Source organism: Hylobates moloch, unplaced genomic scaffold, assembly GCF_009828535.3.
Source record: "Hylobates moloch isolate HMO894 unplaced genomic scaffold, HMol_V3 SCAFFOLD_13, whole genome shotgun sequence".
Classification (NCBI taxonomy): domain Eukaryota; kingdom Metazoa; phylum Chordata; class Mammalia; order Primates; family Hylobatidae; genus Hylobates; species Hylobates moloch.
The window spans coordinates 64808284-64832402 of NW_026652288.1; the positions used below are offsets into that span (position 1 = coordinate 64808284).

A 24119-nucleotide genomic window follows, 5' to 3' on the forward strand; every position below is an offset into this window, starting at 1 on the left:
CTGGGCGACAGAGCGAGACTCCGTCTCAAAAAAAAAAAAAAGAAAACAAAAAAACCCATTTGACTTTGGGGCTAGATATCTTGTCCTTTGATTGGCCCAGGAATCCTAACACCAGACCCACAGTGCAAGTCTAAAATCCAATCCTAACACACAAGGCAATGAATCAGTTCACAGAATTGTAGTCATGTAAATGTTGTCTATGGATTTTCTTTTTTTTTTTTGAGACAGAGTCTGGCTCTGTCGCCCAGGCTGGAGTGCAGTGGTGTGATCTCAGCTCACTGCAAGCTCCGCCTCCCAGGTTCACGCCATTCTCCTGCCTCAGCCTCCTGAGTAGCTGGGACTACAGGCGCCCGCCGCCACGCCCGGCTAATTTTTTTTTTTTTTTTTTTTTTAGTACAGACGGGGTTGGCCAGGATGGTCTCCATCTCCTGACCTTGTGATCCGCTCGCCTCGGCCTCCCAAAATGCTGGGATTACAGGCATGAGCCACCGCGCCAGGCCTTATGGATTTTCAACTTTAAGAATCATATATGAATAAGATGGTCAACTTTGGGGCAAAGCACAAATACAGGTTATGGGTTCAGGGCTTTGGCAATGTGAAAGCAACATTGTCAAAAAGTGAACAGTAGAACTGGTAGCAATCCAAACATTACTGATATACAGCATAAGGAATCAAGAAATACTATCCAAAGTTGAAAAAGCCAGGTGTGGTGGCTCACACCTGTAATCCTAGTGCTTTAGGAAGCCAGTGGGAGGACTGCTTGAGGCCAGGAGTTTGAGACCAGCCTGGGCAGCATAGGAAACCCTGTCTCTACAAAAAAGTTAAATAAATTAGCCAAACATGGTGGTGCAAACCCTTTAGTCCTAGTTACTCGGGAAACTGAGGTGGGAGGATCACTTGAACCCAGGAATTTGAGGCTGCAGTGAGCTACGATTCCCACTGCACTCTAGCCTGGGTGACAGAGAGAGAACCCGTCCAAAAAAAAAAAAAAAAAATTGATTATAAAAAAAAGGTGACCTAACAGACAAATTTAAAATATTATAAACATCAAACCTGGGAGAGAAAAAAGAAAACTAGCTTAAAGAGCTGCATTCTCACTTTCGTATCAGGTGCTAAAAGTTGATAAATCAAAACATGGTGGTAAAAGCACATTACTTAGGCTTAAGAAGGTAACAATCTAAGAATTAAATATGGAAACAGTTGAAAAAAATTAAAAGGTTCCCTCTGTGAGCCTTGAGGAGGTGAAGGAAACCATTGTTTTTCAACAAATGTCCTCCTGTATATTGGATTTGTTACCAAGTGCATGGATCACTTGGACAAAAATAATTTTCTGTCACACATTTGAGAAAAGGCAAAACACTAAAATTGTCACTAAAAATTAGACGTGACAGCCAAATGTTATAGTCGGAATTGTATTTAAGAGGAAGATAAAATCTTTTTTCTTATAAAATCACGTTATTCAAATGAAATAATTTTTACAAGAATGTTTGCAAAAGAGTAAAGATGGGAAATTCTACTGAAGCTAGATAACTTTCTTCTTTATAATTCCCCATTTTCTGGTTTATGTACAGAAAGCATGTATTCTATTTATAATCAGAGACCTTTAAAAAATTTAATGTGATCAGTATTCAGTCAGTGTGCCAGGTTGCCCAACACCCCAGCCTGATTCATGAGATTTAGAGGACAGCAGGAGTAATGAATGAACACAGTGGTTTTTAGAGGCTAGGTGTTTTAACATTCAATCTGCTTCACTGTTACTCTAATTTTTAAAAACTTTTTATTTAGAGATGGGGTGGGGGTGGTAGTGGCTGCAGGTGGGCACTGCCCTGGTCATTGTTACTCTAAAGGAATATCTGAATACCACAGGACACCTGAACACCACAGGAAAGGTGTGAATGCTCAGGAAAGGTGCCTTCAGTAGGTTCCAGAAAGTGATTACATCATATACCTAGGAACAATCTTACCTGAGAAAATGACAAAAGGCTTTTTTAAAGCTTCTTAGATGTCCAGGCTCTGTTTCCCATTAAGATCATTGTTTAGCTAAGGAAGTGACATGGGGGAAAGGTGGGGGTGGGGAAAAAGGAAAACTATTCCCTAAGTAGACAGCAACAGATTAGAGGTCCAGTCCAGGGTCCACCATTAAATAACCACATGACTTTCCCAAATTCCTATCATCACCCTTCCCTGGCCTCAGTTTTCTAGTCAAAAACTAGGCCGGGCGCGGTGGCTCACGCTTGTAATCCCAGCACTTTGGGAGGCCGAGGCGGGCGGATCACGAGGTCAGGAGATCGAAACCACGGTGAAACCCCGTCTCTACTAAAAATACAAAAAATTAGCCGGGCGTGGTGGCGGGCGCCTGTAGTCCCAGCTACTCGGAGAGGCTGAGGCAGGAGAATGGCGTGAACCCGGGAGGCGGAGCTTGCAGTGAGCCGAGATCGCGCCACTGCACTCCAGCCTGGGCAACAGAGCGAGACTCGGTCTCAAAAAAAAAAACAAAAACAAAAACAAAAAAAAAAACTAAACTAAACAAAATTGACCCTTGTCATTCTAAAATCCTTTGATTTCCAACTTAAAAAGCTCTCAACTCCCAACAGAGTCAAGAAAAAGATTCTTCTTCTGGCTGGGCGTGGTAGCTCATGCCTGTAATCCAAGCACTTTGGGAGTCCAAGGCAGGAGAATCACTTGAGTACAGGAGTTTGAGACTAGCCTAGGCAACATAGTGAAACCCCATCTCTACCCCAGCCAAAAATAAAAAAAAATTAAAAAAAAAAGATTTATCTGCTAGCCTCAGCCCTATTTCATAGACGGCAAGTAAAGTAATAAACAGACATAATGAAAAGTAACTCCGAGTGAGTCACCATGATTTTTCAAGCTTCTACTTAATCCACTGAAATATACTGCCTTTTGAGGCTGTGTAACAAAGTGTATGACATTTACCTAATTCCAACTTTAAACAAAACTCTACAAGAAATTCAGAGAACTCTTGGCAGATTGCTTATCCTTAAAGACAATAGTCACTGACAAACTCTTAACCTCTCTTAGTCACTTGGCCAAAATACTTTCAGGGATAGCATCAGAGCAGGCCAGCCTACTACTTACACATTTTTTTCAGCTGTCATTTTCATTGACTACCCAAAGTGAAATGAAGATGCACTCTGCTTTGGATTGGAGAGTGGTTGTGGTTGGGGGGATGGGCAGAAAGATCACAGCAACTTTCTCTAAATCCAAGGCTAACTTCCACTTTCGCCCTTGTTCACAGGCAGTTCTGAGCTACTCCAATCATTCAAAACACAATGTATAAAGGAATTTTTTTGTTTTGCTTTTGTTTCAGGGTCTTTTTCATCTAGTTTTCCTCAGATATTAGGCAAGCCTAGCTCCTATTTCATATTTTTAATAATCACAGTTACACTGATCATATACCATACGTATGTGTGTATATATTCATAAACACAGTTTAGAAATGATACAGGGCTGGGGCCAGGCGTGGTGACTCACACCTGTAATCCCAGCACTCTGGGAGGCCGAGGCAGGCGGATCACAAGGTGAGGAGATCGAGACCATCCTAGCTAACATGTTGAAACCCTGTCTCTACTAAAAAAAAAAATACAAAAAATTAGCGAGGCGTGGTCTCTGGCGCCTGTAGTCCCAGCTACTCAGGAGGCTAAGGCAGGAGAATGGCGTGAACCCGGGAGGCGGAGCTTGCAGTGAGCCGAGATCATGCCACATGCCACTGCACTCCAGCCTGGTGACAGAGCGAGACTCCGTCTCAAAAAAACAAAAAGAAAAGAAAAGAAAGAGAGAGAGAGAGAAATCAATCAATCAATCAATCAATCAATCATGTAGGGCTGGGTATGGTGGCTCAAGCCTGTAATCCCAGCACTTTAGGAGGCCGAGGCAGGCAGATCACTTCAGGTCAGGAGTTCAAGACCAGCTTGGCCAACATAGTGAAACCTTGTCTCTACTAAAAATACAAAAATTAGCCAGGTGTGGTGGCGGGTGCCTGTAATCACAGCTACTCAGGAGGCTGAGGCAGGAGAATTGGTTGAACCCGGGAGGCGGAGGTTGCAGTGAGCCGAGATTGTGCCACTGCACTCCAGCGTGGGCGACGGAGTGAGACTTTGTCTCAAAAACAAAAACAAAAAACAAACAACAACAACAACAACAAAAAGTCATGTTATTACATCATATACTTGACTCCACCAGCTACTTAGAAGTCAAACGACTGAGCACATGTCCAAACTATCACTCAATAACCCAGAGAAGACCAGCTGTGGCATAAACGACCATCAAGTCTGTTTCAGAATCTCAGCATTACACCAACCTCAGAAACAAAAAAAGAACTCCTTGAACAAGATATCAACAGCCTTGAGATGGGGAAGTAATAAGAATTGGTCACTGGTATGAGTCAAAGGGCTCACTATAGTAAACTTCATCCATCACTGTGTATTCATTCTTAGGGCTTTCTCACAGCAATCAGAGCATCAAATATTAGTGCCAAAGAAAGGCTTGATTAAACTTTTAAAATTGTACATAGTGTCTTCACTTTTGAACCAAGGCTACTCTACTAAAGAAATATGGGCTTTAAAATGAAGTCTAAGTCAAGTTCTTAGGAGAAGAGTTTCCCTCACTGGCAGTGCAGGCAATCCTGAACCAAGTGGTCAGGCTGGCACAACCTCCATCTTTGATAGCCTGACCCTGTGACCTCAATGGAACATTTCAAGTTCCAGCTTGGTTTCTCCTGAGGAATGTAGCTATCTTAGGGTACCACAATTGAAACAACCTCCTCTAGCATTTGAGAATACATTTTCCTATGGGGCGTAATTTGAAAATTTCAACTAATGTAAAATTCATGACATCAAAAAGCCGGAACAATGTGAAAGGATGAAGAGTGACAAAGCAGGCTTGTGATTTGATGGTATTTTAGGTTAACAAGTTTAATGTAATAAAACTCCTAACACAATTTCCACACAATTGATCTGTCCAGCCCACAACTACTTCACCACACAGTTGCTAATAACATCACTGTGCTGTGTGGTCATTATGTCACCCAGCTGGGAGCACTATGGCCTACCAGCCACTGTTCACTTTTCCAGCTTGCTTTTCCCAAGAAGATAGAAACTGCAGACCACCTACTTCACCAAAAGTCCCTCTGTTCCCCAAGCTTCACAGCTTTTCTCTGATTTATCTTGGTGTCACATCCCAAAGGGCCTGGCTCTGGACTATCTGACTTAGAGTGGTCAAAGAAGGGACTAAGGGTCTGTGCCCAGGAGTTGGCTTCAATCCTGCAGATTCAAGGCAAAGTCACCTGTGTGTTTTATGGTGGATGAACTTCACCACTGCTTCTGATCCTCTGCTTCTGATCCCTTATAATTCCAACACTCAGAGACTCACCCCCTGCTTCCGGCTCTCCATATCTGTGAAATAACCGTGGAAGGACACGCACCATCTCTCTCTCTCTCTCTCTCACACACACACACACACACACACACACACGAACACACGCGCGCGTTGGGCACTGTGACTTGGTGCCTTCTTCGGCTCCAGGCTGACTTACTTGAGGAAGTACCTCTGACCAGTGGCCGTGAAGGTCATCTCCCAGCCCGGGGGCAGTGGCAGCTCGTCGGTCACGTCGTAGGACTGCTGGCGGAGGTGCGCGTGCTGCTGCGCGGGGCTACCCGCAGCACCCGCGCCGGTCCCCAGCTGCAGGGACGCGGGCGACGAGTGCGAGCGGACATGCTGGGCACCCCCAGCCAGCCGAGGCCCCGGGTGGCCGCCCGACGAGTCGGTGCTGGACTGGCGCGAGTGCGAGCCCGAATCAGGCTCCTTGAAGAAAGACTCCGGCAGGATCTTCTTCCGCCACGAGCTAGGCTTCGGGTTCATGACAGAGTTGAAGAGGGCTTCGAGGTCTGTGTCTAGGTCCTGCGTGACGTGGATCACTTGCTGCCCAGGCGGCGGGAGCGGAGGGGGCGCCGAGGCCGGATTCATCTTCTGCAAAAAGAAGGTCAGATCAGCCTTTTATTTAAAGTCGGAGGAAGTGGGTAAGAGGGTCACAGCGTGAGAGGGCGAGATGGTGGGAGGAAGAATAGAGGGAAAAGGAAGCGAGGAGACAGATAATTGCCCGCCTAGAGATCTCAGACACTCAGCGGTAAGACCAGCAGGATGGGGGAGGGGTCCCTCCTGGCCTCGAGAATTATGCAACTTTCTTGAAGCAAAGAAGTTGCCGGGAGGAGAAGGAAGGGCGGAGGGGTGGAGGGAGTAACTGCACTCGGGGCTTGCTGAACCGCAGGATGGCAAAGGAAAGGTCGCAGGTTTCCAGGACAGGCAGCCCCCCGAAAGAAGTTCAGCCCGAGCCAACTCCACCACGTCTCGACTCCGGAAGCCCGAGGAGCCTGGAGCCCTGGAGTGGTGCCGGGTGAGCGCGCGAGCTCAAGCGGGCACTACCTGGGCGGGCAGCGAAGCTGAGCGCGCGGCGGCCGCCGTCCCGCCCGAACTTGCCGTCGGGCCTGGGTGGCTCGGGTGAGTCCCGAGATTGCGGAGCTGGAGCGGAGGCTTGGCTGACAAATCCCGACCCGACTCGGTGCCTGGCAGTCTAAGGGCTTCGGCTCTCACATCCCCCGAGCTAGCCTAAGGCGCTCGTGCTGGGCGAAAAGGAGGCTCAGGAGAAGCAGACAGCGCGGCCGCAGCAGCTCCCGGACTGTCCCATAAACAAAGTTTGGAGCAAACTCCCACCCCCAGGAAAGAGGCGGGCCGGAAAGTTGAGCTGTTGAATTATGTATGACCTCCTAGTCCCTAGCCGGCCCAGCCCCCGCTCGCCCCTCCTCTTCCTCCTCCTCCCACCCCGGCTCCAGAAAATCCTGGGCGTGATGGGTACTTTACTGGGTAAGAGGAGACGGGTGCCCCCCACCCACTCCTCCCGGCCGCGCGGACCTCTCCCGCGGAGACCTGCATCTGCATTCCTTTGAGTTTACCACGGACTTGGGGCGGGATCAAAGGGAAAGTGGCCTGAGCCTGTTTCATCAAGGGGTTGTGGACCGAAACCAAGGCCAGGGGTGGCGGAGGGCACGCGGATGAGGGGCTCAGGCCTAGGAAGGGCCGGTCCTGGACACCGCGCCCTCCCCTGCAGCCAGGCGACGAGGCCAGCAGCACCCGAAGCGCCGCACTGACCCGCGATTCTGCCCGAAGGCCGGCCCGGGTGCGCCCCGGCGCGGGGAGACACCAACAAGGCCAGCTTTTCCACGAGAGGCTGCTTAGCTCTTGTGACCATATTTGGTCTGGCGAGGAGGCATCTTGGCTGCCTGGCTCTCAATTGTCTGCTAGAGCACAGAAGGTGCCCAGAAAGTGCCTCCGTCACTGGAGATGCGGCTTCGCCAACGGGTGGGTTGTAAACAAACAACTTTCAAACCATTCATCAATCCTTAATTTCCTCTACGGGGGTGACTCAGGCCACTAGAGATTGAGAAGAAACCGGGTCAAAGCAGGGTGCTGGAAGAGAAAAGCAATTGCGCCCCCCTCCCCCGCAACATCCGTGAGGGTTGTGGGAGGATTGGAATGTCCCTGCCGCCCTCCGGGGAGCCTGGAGCCGGGATGGAACCCGAGCAGGTGGCTGGGAGTAGAGAGGGTGCGCCAGTGACCTGAAAAAAGCCACCCACCTTCCCACCAACTAGATCTGGGCGAGGGATGGAGACCCCCTGCCTCTAGCTAAGGGAAGAAGGTCAAGTCTGGCGAAACAGCTGCGGGAAGTAGGAGGAGGCCTTGCCCTTCAGAGCAGCTCAATTTCTTTTCTCTCTGGTTGCCTCTCCACCGAGGGGAAAGAGTGGGGGGAGATGGCGAGGTAAGCCAAATTCCAGGAAGCCCCTACCCCACCCCATTTGATTCAAATAGGATTTTATTAAGTAAATCAAACGAGACAATGTAAAGCACTTCGCACAGCACCGGGCTGGTTACATACGTGTTTGTTAAATAAAACAGAACTGTGTGTTCTTCAAGTTCACGTATTGTGCCTTAATTTTTTTTTTTTTTTTTTGAGAGAAGTTTCCCTCTTGTCCCCCAGGCTTGAGTGCAATAGCTCCATCTTGGCTCACTGCAACCTCCGCCTCCCGGGTTCAAACGATTCTCCTGCCTCTGCCTCCCAAGTAGCTAGGATTAAGGCGCCTGCCACCACACCCAGCTAATTTTTGTATTTTTTAAAAGTAAAGATGGGGTTTCACCATGTTGGCCAGGCTGGTCTCAACTCCTGACCTCAGGTGATCCGCTCGCCTCAGCCTCCCAAAGTGCCAGGATCACAGGCATGAGCCACCGCGCCCAGCCTGCCTTAATATTTTTACAGGGTAAAATAAAGTCAAAGTTAAAATCTGGAGCTGCCTTGAAGGAGAAGAGTTTAAGGAAAAGACAAGGCCACTCAGTTTTGCCTCGGAAAAGGTAGAATTTTGGGGCCACTCCCCGAATGGCTGCATCCATATCCAAAACAGAACAACACCCACCAAAGTGAGCCAATTCCCCTGTTATCTGTACTTGGAGGTGGCTCCAATTCCAGACTCCTCACAGACTGGAAGAAATTTGGGCCGCCTTAGACTAAGGCAGGCATACATGTATCATTCTTTTTTTTTTTGAGATGGAGTCTCACTCTATTGTCCAGGCTGGAGAGCAGTAACATGATCAAGGCTCACTGCAACCTCTGCCTCCCCGGTTCAAGCAATTCTCCTGCCTCAGCCTCCCGAGTAGCTGGGATTCTGTGCAGCAAGTCCTCTGCCCATAGGACTGGCAAAAGGAAAGGCGAAACTAGCACAGGTCACTCCTTGGAAAGCAGAATCTTTGCAAGCTACTCTCAGAACCCATCACAGTTGCAACAAGGGGGGAAATAAGCTATCGAACTAGAGGAAGTGACTGGAACCTAACGATACTAATTCAGAAGTCACAAGGCTGACTTGATGATTAAAAGATGAAAACTTGAGGCCAGCCCTACTCTAGTCCTCACCCCAGAAGAAAGGTGAGAATCAGGGTTGGAATTAGATGGGCAGTGAGAATCAGGATTGGAACTGGATGCAGTCTTCGTTTCTTTCCAAGCTTCAAGAAATAGTGCAACAGATAAAGTAGATGTCTGAAATGGAAATTGCCCTTAACACAGGATAACTGAAAAACTCCCAGTTCCCAAATAGCATGTAAGACATAATAGTGAATAATTCAAAAGATTTGCTGTTGTCCCAGCCATTCCAACAATGGCTTCAGATTAAATAACATTTACAGGTGTCTTGTATGTATCAGGTACTGCCCATAAGAGGCAGCACAGTGGATAAGTGTATAATTTCTGGAGCAAAACAGCTGAGTCACCTCAGACAAGACATTTAAGCTCTCTATTCTTGGGTTTCCTCCTTTGTAAATTAGGGACAATAACAGTACCCACCCCACAGGATTCTAGGTGAAAACACATACACGTTTTATTTGTTGATATTTGACTTAGAACACAATCTTTGAAGCTGGCTCTACCTGCTATATTATGCAGGTAGCTTAGTATTCCTAAGTCACAGTTTACTCATTTACAAATTGGAAATAATATTGTGGTAGTCTCTCTGCTACGTTGCTGCCTTTCAATGGCCCAGCTTCATGCTATTTATACCTTTATGTGGCCCTTCCACTTAATCTGGACTGGGCCAGTGATTTTCCTTAACCAGGAAAATGCAGCAGTGAAGTTGTGCCACTTCCCTGTCTTTCCCATCCCATCCCCTAGGAAGGTATAGAAGCTTCCACTTTGTACTTTTAGGAGACCTGAGCCACTAAGTAAGAAGTCCCGTTACCCTGCTGGATAAACCACATGGAGAAGGAAAGGCCCTGAGATACTTGGAGAGAGGGAAAAGTCCAGCTGCCCAGCACCTGAGCTGAGTCCAGCCTCAGCCAACCCCACCGGCTGACTGCAAACACATCAGTGAGCACCAGTAAGACCAGCAGAGCTGCAGAGCCAAGCCCAGCCCAGATTGCAGAATTGTGAGCAAATAAAATGGATATTGCTTTAAGCCACAAAATATTGAAATGCTTTTTTTAAATGTAGAATGTGCATTCTAAGAATAAAAAATGCAAATAAAGTCTTTTTTTTTTTTTTCAGACAGGGTTTCACTTTGTTGCCCAGGCTAGAGTGCAATGGCTTGATCTCGGCTCACTGCACACTTCACCTCCCAGGTTCAAGTGATTCTTGTGCCTCAGCCTCCCGAGTAGTTGGGACTACAGACGTGCACCACTACGCCTGGCTAATTTTTGTATTTTTTTAGTAGAGACAGGATTTCATCATGTTGGCCAGGCTGATCTTGAACTACTGGCCTCAAGTGATCCGCCCACCTTGGCCTCCCAAAGTGCTAGGATTACAGGCTTGAGCCACCATGCCCGGCCACAAATAAAGTTCTTTTTTTTTTTTGAGATGGAGTCTTACTTTGTCACCCAGGCTGGAGTGCAGTGGCATGATATTGGCTCACCACAACCTCCACCTTCCGGGTTCAAGCGATTCTCCTGCCTCAGCCTCCTGAGCAGCTGGGATTACAGGCGCCCGCCACCCCACCCAGCTAATTTTTGTATATTTAGTAGATATGGGGTTTCACCATTTGGGCCAGGCTGGTCTTGAACTCCTGACCTTGTGATCCACCTGCCTCGGCCTCCTGAAGTGCTGGGACTACAGGCGTGAGCCACCATGCCCGGCCAAATAAAGTTCTTAACACAAAGCCTGCTTAACATAATAAAGCACTCAACAAATATGGCTGTTTTGTCTCATGGAGACCTAAAGATAAGAAAACTGGATCGATGAGTTAGAAAGTATTTTGTCCAAATATATACAATGAAACCATGTAAAACAAAACAAAACAAAACAAAACAAAAAAAAACCCCTGAGATTCAGCCCAGGGTTGTAACTCTAGAGCAGAGAGCATTCTCCAGGGTGCATCCTGTGTGAGCCAGGAGTTGCTCCCTGGTATTGCCATTTTAAATCGTGTGATACCTTTTGTCTGACTATCTCATAGAGAAACTCCACAGCTTTTATAAGATAATCGGTTGAGAGCACACTCCTGCTGATAGATATGTAAATCTTTCCATTTGCAAACACTTTCCAACAAAGTCCATCGCCTGCTTCTAAATCCTCCCCACAACACACTTCCTACTGAAGCTTCTCTTGAGTCATCCCTTTCTCTTCCTTCTCTGTTCACATCCAATCAGTGGCAAGTGCTATTGATTCTTTCTTCTAGTGTCCCCCAAAATCCATACTTCCCTTCCCACTCTCACGACAGGACCTTATCTCAAAATGCTTGAAGTGGTCTCCTAACTGGTTTCTCTGCCTCCAGTCTCTGTTTTCTGGTCTCCTTCTTTCATGATGTCATTACCTAGCTCAGAAGTTTTTTTTAACAACTGTTCACAAGTATATAAGTCAAAGCTATCAATCTGGCACTAAAGGTTTCCCAACACACTGCCATATTCATAGCTTTCTGACCCTGGTTCTTACATGACCCAGTAATAAAGTATCTTTCTACCCCAAGCATATTTGGCCTAATTCTTTACTACACCTACCTGAACTCTGCTATTTGAATTCTGCTCAAAATTGTCCTCCAAACTCCATTGCCAGGCATTCAGTAATCTCTCCCTTCTTCCTAAATTCTCCTTGTTCTTGTCTTTTTCACTCTTTCCACATGTAATCAAACATAACACTGCCTTATATTGTTTTGTCTTGTTTTTTGAGATGGAGTCTCACTCTGTCGCCCAGGCTGGAGTGCAATGGTGCAATCTCAGCTCACTGCAACCTCCGCCTCCCGGGTTCAAGCAATTCTCCTGTCTTAGCCTCTCAAGTAGCTAGGATTAGAGGTGCCTGCCATCACGCCACCTAATTTTTGTATTTTTAGTAGAGATGGGGTTTCACCATGTTGGCCAGGCTGATCTCGAACTCCTGATCTCAGGTGATCCACCCACCTCAGCCTCCCAAAGTGCTGGGATTACAGATGTGAGCCAACAGGCCTGGCCTATAACGTATTATAAAATTCACCTTAGAATCTCTTGCCTCCCCAACTGGATTGTAAATAGCTGCAGGGCTAGAAGCAGCTTAAATTTTTTTATGAGGTCAGGCGCAGTGGCTCACGCCTGTAATCCCAGCACTTTGGGAGGCCAAGGCAGGCAGATCACCTGAGGTCAGGAGTTTGAGACAAGCCTGGCCAACATGGTGAAACCCCGTTTCTACTAAAAATACAAAAATTAGCCATGCGTGGTGGCACGTGCCTGTAATTCCAGCTACTCCAGAGGCTGAGGCAGGAGAATTGCTTGAACCCAGGAGGCGGAGGCTGCAGTGAGCTGAGATGCCACTGCATTCCAGCCTGGGCAACAGAGCGAGACTCCATCTTAAAAAAACATTTCCTTATGAAACTGCTCCTAAGAAGGCCACAATTCCTTGTTGAGAGCATAGTGATCTTTAGATGATTTTGCCCATTCCTCTTTCAGCACCCATTAGTGTAACTGTGAAGTTTGTTAGACAATTTTCCACCATTCACTACAATTTCAGCTACTTCTGGACTCAACTCTTTAACAAGATTGCAAGCTCTTTGAGAACAAGTCTAAGAGAACTTCACTTTCTTTTTGTTTCTCCCATGCCTAACAAAGTGTTCTCCATGCAGGAGTGTTCTGTACATGCCTAACCCAGTAGATTTTGCCCCTGCTATTCATCTGCCATTTTTGCCTCAGGAAAGCTTCAGCTGCTTTTCTCAGCCCTACCTCCGGGTTGCTGACTTGGTCTGAATGACTGATTCCAGCAAAGGTGTATGGTTAGAAACTTGGTGGGGTGGCTAAGTTAGAGGACTGTGGTCTCAGAAGCCCTTGGGGCAGAACCTGCCCTGACTTGCTGAACCAGTATGGAGAAAATTCCCAGAGCCAGGGTTGGGTCACCATTAGCAACTGAAGAGGAGCAAAACAGACAAGGACCTTGAATAGATAAAGGTTTGAATAATGAAGAGTCCAGAAAACTATTGAATAAGGTTCAACATGAGGATAAGAGTTGACCAGTTCTTTGACAAATCAAACGTGATGCTTGTGTTTTCATAATTTACCATATCCCAAGTGTTTAGCACAGTGTCCAGCATGTAGCAAATATGCAAATACCTAAATAAAAAATAATTGGTGCTGCCACTCACTTTTGCATTTACTCTTTTGTTGCCATGTTTCACTTTGGTGTTCTTAATAAATGCATCACTGGCATGATGATAAGGAAGATAATTTTGATGATGATGATGATGGAAGGCACTATCTTTTTTTTTTTTTTTTTTTTTTTTGAGACAGAGTCTTGCTCTGTCCCCCAGGCTGGAGTGCAGTGGCGCGATCTCGGCTCACCGCAACCTCCACCTCCTGGGTTCAAACGCCCCGCCCCCCCCCCCCCCCCGAGTGGGTTTGATTGCATGGGTCCCCCCCCCCGGGTTTTTTTTTTTTTTTTTTTTTTGAGACGGAGTTTCACTACTGTTGCCCAGGCTGTAGTGCAATGGCGCCATCTCGGCTCACCGCAACCTCCACCTCCCGGGTTCAAACGATTCTCCTGCCTCAGCCGCCCGAGTAGCTGGGATTACAGGCATGCGCCATCATGCCTGGCTGATTTTGTATTTTAGTAGAGATGGGGTTTCTCCATGCTGGTCAGGCTGGTCTCGAACTCCCGACCTCAGGTGTGATCCACCCACCTTGGCTTCCCAAAGTGCTGGGATTACAGGCGTGAACCACCGCGCCCAGCCAGAAGGCACTATCTTTTGTCTGATGTTATCTGTTGCTTTAGTAATGCACTTGGGCTAGAAAAAAAAAGGAATTTTTGATATTTAATCTTTACTTAACTTCAGTACCTTATGTAAGTTATTTATCCTTTAGTATTTTTGCTATCATTTTGGGGCAAGGGACTGGAGGAAATATTTTTAAATGGGAAATATTAAGTAACAGATATTTTCCTAGAAAATAAAAATACACTTTTGAGAAGGCTCAACAATATACAGTATGGTTTAGAAGTTAATGATCAAGCCATATTGCAGAGTTGCTCATTGCACCATGATCTATAATAATGGGAAATTAGAAATTTCATTTCTTTTTTTTTTTTTTTGAGACAGAGTCTTGCTCTGTCACCAGGCTGGAGTGCAGTGGCGTGATCTTGGCTCACTGCAACCTCCACCTCCCGGGTTCAAGCCATTCTCCCGCCTCAGCGTCCCAAGTAGCTGGGATTACAGGCGCCCACCACCACACCCAGCTAATTTTTGTATTTTTGGTAGAGATGGGGGTTTCACCATGTTGGCCAGGATGTTCTCCATCTCCTGACCTCATGATCTGCCTGCCTCAGCCTCCCAAAGTGCTGGGATTACAGTCGTGAGCTACTGCACCCGGCTCAGAAATTTCCTAAATATTTAAGAAGAGGATGGTTGAGTATATCTAACAGCTTAACATATGCAATGAAGTTTCTGATAGTTATTTGAAAGTGTTTATGAAGACAATGTGACAACCTGAAAAATGTTTTTAAGAATTTTTATAATTTTAATGAGAAAAATTAAGAAACAAAGATCTGTGAATACTATCATTATAACTTTGTTCAAAAACATGGAAAAATGAATGAAAAGATGCTAAAATTATATTAAAAACTATGTAGAAATAAAAAGATAAATATTTCTCTTTGTGTGCTTAGATCTGTATATATGTATAACATGATAACACTGAATCATCACTCTCAGAAGTACAAACCATATTATTAGTATTATTTTGGGTGTGATGAGAGAACTAATTAGCAGTGTTTGGGGTGGGGGGAATTTCAGGTGCTCAATATTATCCATCCATTCAACAAATACAGTACATATTTTTTTAATATCCATTGTGTTCAAGGCCAGAAGTGATCTTTCAAGCTGAGCTTGGAAGAGTTTGCCACCTGATTAGAACATTTATTGGTTCACAATTTCACTCAACTCCTCCCTTTACCCAAATAAGTCACAGATCTGGTTACACCAGCTGTTCAAGCCACTGCTCTTCCTTGTCTTATTTTTCTTGGTGACAAGAGTCAAGTATATATGAGCTCTACTATTATCTCTCTGTCTCAGCACTGTCCAGACACAAGTTAGGACACTTTTCATGCCTGGTCAAAAAAGTTAATTTGTGGTTTGGAGCCAAGGAGAAGAGAGCCCTCCAAACCAAAACAAGGTGGAGAGAGGACCTGAGTATAAGAAAGCCAGTGCCTGTGGGCACCAGTTCAATTCACACATGCTTAAAAATGGCTAAATTTTCTTTTAAAATATATATTTCTAGATAATCTTAGATAAGAGAGTAGATTAATTCTCATACAGCATCTGCCACACAATACATCCTAATTTGACCATATGACTGAAGACATCTCAATCTAGTTATGATCATTAAAAGCTGTGTTTCAACTATGGCAATAATAATAAATCATATTTCTATAATATTTTACAGACTACAAAACAACTTCACATGTACAGTCACACACGAATCTCATAGTAACCCTGTTGAGAATGGGCAGATACGCCTTACTAGAACTATTTTACAGATAAGAAAACCGAGGTTTAGAAAAGTTTATGTCTTGCCAAAGGCCATTGACTTATAACAAGGGCACAAGTACTCAATCCCTCCAGTATCTCTCTGACTTTCAAATTATATTTCTTCTATAGTTTCCTAACAGAATCAGACTCTTAATTACTTCCTCCTCTGTGAGCATACACAATTTTGTCTTTTCCTTTAAAGAGAGGGAAAGAGAGGCTGTTTTTAAAGGCATTTTTCCTCCACTGACTTACAGTATCATTTCACAAATGTTTTGTCATCTAATGGCCATATGATGTACAGAAGCTCCTAAAATGTATATGGAAGCTTTGTTATCTCCTCCCTCTCGTTAAATAAATAAAAACTTAAATGTGTTGGAGGTACTGAAAATTCAATTAAACCCTGATTATTGGAGCACTTGTGTGTATTAAAGAATCCTTCTGTGATGTGAATCATCATTTCTAATTAATATGAAACAATGGGTCTCTACTTTTTAAGAGCTGTATTCCTAAAATTATTTTGTAAATTGTTCATTTGGAACTCGATGCATTTTGTTATAGGAAAAAAAAATCTTACCAATGGGGCCGGGCGCAGTGGCTCACGCCTGTAATCCCAGCACTTTGGGAGGCTGAGGCAGGTGGATCATGAGGTCAGGAGATCGAGACCATCCTGGCTAACATGGTGAAAACCCACCTCTACTAAAAAATACAAAAAATTAGCAGGGCAGGGTGGTGGGTGCCTGTAGTCCCAGCTACTTGGGATGCTGAGGCAGGAGAATCACGTGAACCCAGGAGGTGGAACTTGCAGTGAGCTGAGATGGCACCACTGCACTCCAGCCTGGGCGACAGAGTAAGACTCCATCTCAAAAAAAAAAAAAAAAAAATTATGAAAAAAATCTTACTAATGATGTCTAGGCAACCCAGCATCCCACTATGCTCCAAATTCTTGGAAGCCCCAAGTCTCAGTCTGTCCTGATACTCTGGTTGAGTCCTTCTAGACTTGGAGGTATCACATGAAGCTGTTAACAGCCAGACAATGTTGGGACTACATGGGCACTAACCTAGTGGCTACACATTGTAGTTCTACTGAATCATCATCTCCCATTTTTGTGAATGATTTTAGACAAGAGAAATTTCACAGTTCATTCTGTATATTTCCTCCTACCTGCCATCTGTTTCACCAGAGGGAAAAGAATCTGAAGATATTTGAAAAGAGAATTAAAATATCTTGATAAGATACCAAAGAAAAAGTGAATGAGAAGACCCCTGAGATCTACCTGTCACCTTCCTAAAAAATTCTGTAACTGCTGTCTGTGAAAGTGTCAATCAAGGCTTATCCCTTGTATAGATTCTACAGCCTGGAGTTCAACACTAAAGATGATAATAATTCAGAGTCTGGTTAGTTGGCATTAAATCTATAAAAATAATACTGGTTAATGGCTTTTAGGGAAAGAAGCCTCTAGATTTTTAGTTATCCACTTTTCTCATAAGTGTAAAAGGCTGCCTTCTTCCAATTAAATATGACAACGTGTATCTTTCAGCAAGGAAGGACAAAGTTATTTGTCTAATCCTGATTTAAATAGATTATCATGTGAAAAATCTCTCTCTTCTATCTGCCCTAAGGATAGGTATTTTGGGGCTGTCAAGAGCTGACTCTTGGCCAGGCGTGTAATCGCAGCACTTTGGGAGGCTGAGGCGGGCAGATCACCTGAGGTCAGGAGTTTGAGACCAGCCTGGCCAACATGGTGAAACCCCATCTCTACTAAAAATACAAAAAATTAGCCGGGCATGGTGGCGGGCATCTGTAATCCCAGCTGCTTAGGAGGTTGAGGCAGGAGAATCGCTTGAGCCTGGGAGGCAAAGGTTGCAGTAAGCCAAGATGGCGCCACTGCACTCCAGGCAGGGCAACAGAGCAAGAGTGTGTCTCAAAAAACGAAAAACAAAAAACAAAAAACAAAAAAAAAACTGACTCTTCATTGCTTCACATCACAACTCAAGGTCTAAAATTTGAAGTGTTGGATTCCATTCTTAGAAAAAAATAAGTAGTTACCAATGGGGAACGGGGGATCCCTTTTAATAAATTCTCTGACAACACTGAGGCAATAGTTCATTGATTTCTCCACATAAGCTCCCTCAGACACTCCACTCACCAAAAAAAGTCACCTTGGTTTCAAAACTTTTTTCATTAGTGTTTGAACACCCCACAAAAAGACTGCCACGAAGTCCCATTCTGTTTGGCTGGAAAGACAGGCATAATCTAGTGGTAAATTTCAACCTTGCTAATGAATCCTCCCTTTGACTTTCTGGTCAGCTTTGCTAAATGAGTAACTTTACAGCCTCCAAAGCAAGCCATTGGCGTGGGAAAGACTTGGCCTTTTTTACCCAAAATCACCAAAGGCCTTTGTACAGAGTCCAAGTTTTTACCTTTAGTCAGTCTTTTCTATTTCACCACTGCCAGGGGTTTTGTTTTTGTGGAACAAGTAATAAGAACCCCACATATAGGTGTTTTTCTTACAAGGGAACCTCCTTTGTGACCACATAATCTTACCAAGGAAAATCCCAAATGAGTTCCTGCACCAGTCCCATTACTCTGCAGCCTGGGCAGCAGTGGGTAGCTAGTCTGGGAACAAAAGTGCTCTTTTCTTTCTGTTATCACATACCCATCTGAACTCAAAAGAGCTTCACTTAAATAAGGAATTTCCATTCTTCTAGAAATGTCATTTCATTTGAACTTGCACTTCTATGGTTTAAAGAAGACAAACAAGGTCCCCAGTACTAGAGTCCAGTGGGAGGGAAAAGGAAAGGAAACATTAAAAGTGATCCAGGGAGACTCTGAAGGTAAACTTGCCCTTTTGAAAACAGACAAAGGTAGACCTCTGCTTCCCTGCTACAATTTCTAGAAGAAGCAAAACCATCCTGAAACCCCTCTGGAGAGTTCAATTACAGTAAATTGGCCAACAATGATATCTATCTTTATACAGTGAAGGTGTTTAATATCATGTTCAAACTACCAATCAAGAAAAAAATGAATAAAAATAGATGATTACCTGGAAAATAACTAGTAAGTATGGCTTATGGGTCAGTTCAGATCACCAGGAAGCAGATGCCAAGATAGAGTTAGATGAGCAGAGATGTATTGGGGAAAATGCCTATAAAAGTTAAAGAGGACAAAGAAGGTGAGTAAGCTAGGAGAGTATTCAGATTGTAATGCACGTCTGTCAATAGTGAAGGAGGAGGGTAGGAAGGAGGGCTGGCCAGGAAAAGTCTCAGCCCCGACCAGGCCGGTGCTTCCAAGGCAACAGCTGACCCTTAGGGGCGTCCCGTGATGGGCAGCAATGGCTCAGCTCTAGCACCCACTGGGCTCAACCCTTGGTAGACAAGAAACCACGGCCTTCAGTGTGAACAGTGCAGGCAATTTTACAGGTGTGGCTGGTGAAGATGTCAGCTCACTGCTGTCCTCACAGTGACTCTATTGAAGAAAGTCCTAAGCATTTACCGACATGGTTTTTATCACAGGCTGTACAGACTGCATTGCACAGGCTGACTTCTCCATTTTTCAGGGCGCAGTTCATCCAAGGTTGCTGTGGGCCTTTCCTCCTCAGGGGAAACTTAGAAGAGGGAGGTTAATGAGACAAACCACAGCCCCTACCGCTGTAGTTGGTCTTGAGGCCTCACTGGTATTTATCCTCTTCCTCCTTCACTATCTACTCTAAGTTTTCCATATCCAATGCTATCCCCTCTACAGGTGCTGATGTCCAACCTGGTGGCGGGCCCCTGTAGTCCCAGCTACTCGGGAGGCTGAAGCAGGAGAATGGCGTGAACCCGGGAGGCGGAGCTTGCAGTGAGCTGAGATCGTGCCACTGCACTCCAGCCTGGGGGACAGAGCGAGACTGGGTCTCAAAAAAAAAAAAAAAAAAAAAGAAAATGAGGCAAGAGGTGAAGTGACTTGTCCAGGGTCTGATGAGTAGACAGAAACAGATAAAAAAAGGAAGTCAATTCTCTTTTTTTACTCACTGCCCAAGAGCTTCCTCTCTCCAGTCACCGGACTCCTGCTGCAGCAGGACCAGCTAAGGAATATCGATCCAGTTTGGGAAAAAAGTTATCACATTGCTTAGGCAGATACACACTCTGAAGAAAAGGAGAAAGTGCAAATCCGCTTGCAGGAGCCCTTTCAACTCAGTTTGTGGCTGGTTATGTAAATGAGGAGGCCGTGCAAGAGAATGGGGTCATGAGCTTCCTGGGGATTAAGCATGACAACGCCGTCTGTCCTGGGAAGAAATGATACTTTGCACTTGTATAATATCTTTCATCCATCCAGCAATAATAAATAAGACTTTGTACTTTCAGCCAAATATTGCAAAAACTTAACAAATATTTAGCTCATGAATCCTCAGAACCACCAAGAAGGGAACACTTTTGAAAGGAAGAAAGAAAACAGCTTCATCCTCATGATCCACTGGGGAATCTAAGGTCAGAAGAAACGGGTCTACACCTGGCCTCTCAACACCGCTGGCAGGACTCCTGACACGCAAGGACATTCCTGTGTATGAACACTGTCTAAGGTGACCTAGACACAGGATTTCGAAAAGAGCAGAGGTAAACCAGAAAAACCCCTGCTTGTACATTCAGCCCAGGGAATCTATGAAGCTTTCAAAAGAGGTTTGGTTCTGAGTCTATAAGGGTTCTTTGAAGCCTCTTCAAAAGTTTCTGCTGGCAATTCCCCTAACAGAATGTTTTAAAACCATGTACTCCTTCACAAAATTTTTAGTTGACATCTAAAATATTACATCGTATGTTTAAATAATTGCAAAGGTTGTAATTTTCAGGATGTTATTAATACAGATATTTTAAAATAAACTATTGCAATTTGCTTTGAAATATCCAATTGAATCTAAATCCAAGCGATTTGATGCCCACCATATCCATTTTAAAAGTCTACAAGGCCAGGCGCGGTGACTCACGCTTGTAATCCCAGCACTTTGGGAGGCTGAGGTGGGCAGATCACGAGGTCAGGAGATAGAGACTACAGTGAAACCCTGTCTCTACTAAAAAAATACAAAAAAATTAGCCAGACATGGTGGCGGGCGCCTGTAGTCCCAGCTACTCGGAGAGGCTGAGGCAGGAGAATGGCGTGAACTCGGGAGGCGGAGCTTGCAGTGAGCCGAGATCGCGCCACTGCACTCCAGCCTGGGTGACAGAGCGAGACTCCGTCTCAAAAAAAAAAAAAGGTCTACAAATGAGCTCTTTTTTAACAGTCAGATGTTTTCTCCCTAAGCTCCTATTTTTATTCTACTTCTACAAATTTTATCTTAATGTACTATATTATTATGCTTAAAGGTCTTATTATTCATTTTTTTACATTACACTTCTCTGCATTAAAAATGTTTGTAATTTTTTTTATTTCTTGTGTTATTATGAAGCTGATTTATAATAACAAATGGGTCCAGCATGTAACTGCTCAACACAATCAAAGCCTATTTCTTTCTCACAGAATAGTCCTGGGTGAGGTCCCCAGGTAAGCAAAGTGCTCCCCACCACACGGTGATGAGGGGAACCTAATTCCTTTCATCTTATGGCTTCGCTGTCTCCTAGAAAAAGGGTTTAGCTTGTGGGCCTATTTTTGTGTGCTCTGGGAGCTAAGAATAGATTTACATCTTTAAAAGGCTACAAAAAAACAAAAAACAAACAAACAAAAACAACAGTAGAATGTGCATCAGAGGCTTTATGTGGCCGCAAAGCCCAAAATAGTTACTGTCTGGCTTTTTACCAAAGTTTGCTAACCACTTTCCTAGAGCCTCATTCTCAATTCATGTAGCTGGTAGAAGGAGAAAAAGCAAAGAAAAGCACAGAAGATATCTCATGGGACCAGGCCTGGAAGTGACACACATCATTTCCACTCACATGTTGTTGCCAGAACAATTACATGACTACATGTTACAGCAAGGGTGATGGGGAAAAGTAGGCTACCTAAGCACCCGAAGGAGGGTGGAACAAATTTTGGGAGCCAGGTAATAGCTTCTACCATGGCCAAGCCTCTAAAGAGTCAAAAACTTATTATTATTACAATTATTATTGGTGTAAAAATATCAAAGTAACCCACATACATGTTAAATTAATATAAATAACTTAAAAAGAAACATTTTATTAGAGATATAGTTCTTAATAAGATGAATGGGACTATTTTCAATTAGTTCATGTATCTCAACTTAGAGTACTAATTTTATTCCTACTTTTTATTTTTATAAATGTTTATATAAAAATCTTTTTTTTTTTTTTTTTTTTTTTTTTTTTGTTGTTTTTAAGAAATAGGGTCTCACTTGGTCACCCAAGCTGGAGTACAGTGGTACCATCACAGCTCATTGCAGCCTTGGACTCCTGGGCTCAAGCGATCCTCCCGCCTCAGCCTCTGAGGAGCTGGGACTACAGGCACATGCTACCACATCCAGCTGTTTTTATAACTTTTATTGTTAACTTTTCCTATCTACTTAATGAAAAAGAAAAAGTATGAATTGCTAAAAATGAAGTCTGGCAGCTAGCATATAATGTTACTTTGTGTTAATAGGAGTAAAAATAAATGTTTTAAAAGAAGATACAGGCCAGGTACAGTGGCTCACGCCTGTAATCCCAGCACTTTGGGAGGCTGAGGTAGGATGATTGCTTGAGCCCAGGAGTTTGAGGCCAGTCTGGGCAATGTAGTGAGACCCTGCCTCTGTTTTTTTAAAAAAAAAAAAATTAAAAATCAGTTAAAAGAAGAAATAAGTTGAGAATTGACTACCACTGGAAAAATATTCAATGATGTAATTTCATAGAAGTAGGTTTTAATTACTTTATTCAATGATGTGTACATTATGTAAAAAAATCAGGTGAATTTTTAATTCATGAATTCTATCTTGTGTAGTAGAGAATGTAGTAACGTCAGAAAACATTCCATTTAAATTTAAAACTATTTTTATGTTACCCTCAATTTTAGAGGGATCATTCACACTGCATTCTACAAAAGGTGAATGACACTCGGAAAGGCATGTGAAAATTTGGTATGTGCTTGGTATGGATGCATCACTCAGCCCTGAATCAGCATCAGTATCTGGCACTGCATCTGCTGCTCAGAGACATTTTTTCCAGCTAATGGCCCCTCCTAGGTTTTGAGAATTTTGTTTTGAAAATAAGTGAAAACAAAAAGCAGACTCCATTTTTAGCATTTGAAGTGCTCTTTACTTTGCTGTCATGGGTCTCTCTCTCCAGAGTTATGCATTCTTTGACAATAACCAGAGAGGCCAAGGATGGGAGGAGCCAATACTTCAAATGGTCCCTTTGTTTCCCCCTCCCCTATTCCCCAGAGGTCTCAAGACTTTGGAGGTACTAAGGTAAGATTGACAAGTAAGGAGAAGATAGGCTATTTTGAAATGGAAGGTGAAAATAAAGAATTTGGCTGGATATGATGGCTCATGTCTATAATCCCAGTGCACTTTGGGAGGCCAAGGTGAGAAGATTGCTTAAGCCTAGGCAACATAGTAGAAGACTGGCCTAGGCAACACAGTGAGACCTCGTCTCCACAAAAAAAAAAAAAAAAAAAAAAAAAAAATTAGCTGGGCATGGTAGGCTCAGGCCTGTAGTCCCAGCTACTGGGGAGGCTGAGGTGGGAGAATCTCTTGAGCTGAGGAAGCCAAGGTGGCAGTGAGCCATGATCATGCCACTGCACTTGAGCCTGGGTGACAGAGCAAGACATTGTCTCTCTCTCTTTATCTCTTTCTTTCTCACACACACACACACACACACACACACACACACACACACACAAAAAAATTGTAGGCCCGGGCATGGTGGTTCATGCCTGTAATCTCAGAACTTTGGGAGGCCAAGGCAGGCAGATCACGAGGTCAGGAGTTCGAGACCAGCCTGGCCAATATGGTGAAACCCTATCTCTACTAAACATACAAAAATTAGCCAGGCGTGATGGTGCATGCCTGTAGTCCCAGCTACTTGGGAAGCTGGGGCAGAAGAATCACTTGAACCTGGGAGGCGCAGGTTGCAGTGAGCTGTGATCACACCACTGCACTCCATCTTGGGTGGCAGAGAGATTTCATCTAAAAAAAAAAAAAAAAGAATTTGTATGAAACTTAAGGCTAGCCTTCAGAGAGAACAAGCCAAAATTGATTCTCTTAAATGAAAAATCTGTGCTGATACACCTCCTTAGAAAGTTACTTAACTTAGCTTGAAGACTGTTCTTTTAGGGAGATTTCTGTATACTGTTCCTTTGGTTAAGCAAAACAGGTATTTACCTAAGACCACACATCCATGTTTTCTAGTCTAGCTCACAGCTAATATTCTTGGTGCTAGCTTTTGACATTCAAAGCTCGTCGGGCCTTCTAACTCTTATGTTCTATGGTTTAAACATTCTATGGTATGTCTGAATGTTTTTCTGAAGGTTAGAGAGAACCAATGGCATTTTAAAACAGAAGGGCTAGGTGGAAAAGCAGTGTTTCTGGAAGATAAATCCAACAAAATTGTGAGGGAAAAAATGTGAGGAGACCAGTTGGGAAACTATCACAGCTGTCCTTGAGATGCTAGTCCGGGGCTTGGACTAAGATGGTAGAAGGAAACCAG

The 24119-nt window shown here is 44.2% G+C and overlaps 1 protein-coding gene and 1 long non-coding RNA gene across 4 annotated transcripts in view; one reads left to right on the forward strand and one right to left on the reverse strand.

The window, feature by feature from the left end:
• WWTR1 (WW domain containing transcription regulator 1) overlaps window positions 1–24119 on the reverse strand; it is a 212967-nt gene that overhangs the window by 138771 nt on the left and 50077 nt on the right. The window contains exons 2-3 of one of the 3 annotated variants that reach the window (XM_032173821.2): window positions 18563–18664; window positions 5555–5988 (exon numbers count right to left, since the gene is read on the reverse strand). In XM_032173821.2, the coding sequence (XP_032029712.1) occupies window positions 5555–5985 (431 nt within the window). In that variant the 5' untranslated portion in view covers window positions 5986–5988; window positions 18563–18664. Of the gene's footprint in view, window positions 1–5554; window positions 5989–6441; window positions 6778–18562; window positions 18665–24119 lie in introns of those variants that run through there. The other 2 variants (XM_032173820.2, XM_032173822.2) reach the window with 2 other exon arrangements.
• LOC116481134 (uncharacterized) lies at window positions 6876–10016 on the forward strand. The gene is made up of 3 exons (XR_004251428.2): window positions 6876–7374; window positions 8051–8986; window positions 9758–10016. It is a non-coding gene; the product is annotated as an uncharacterized LOC116481134 (long non-coding RNA).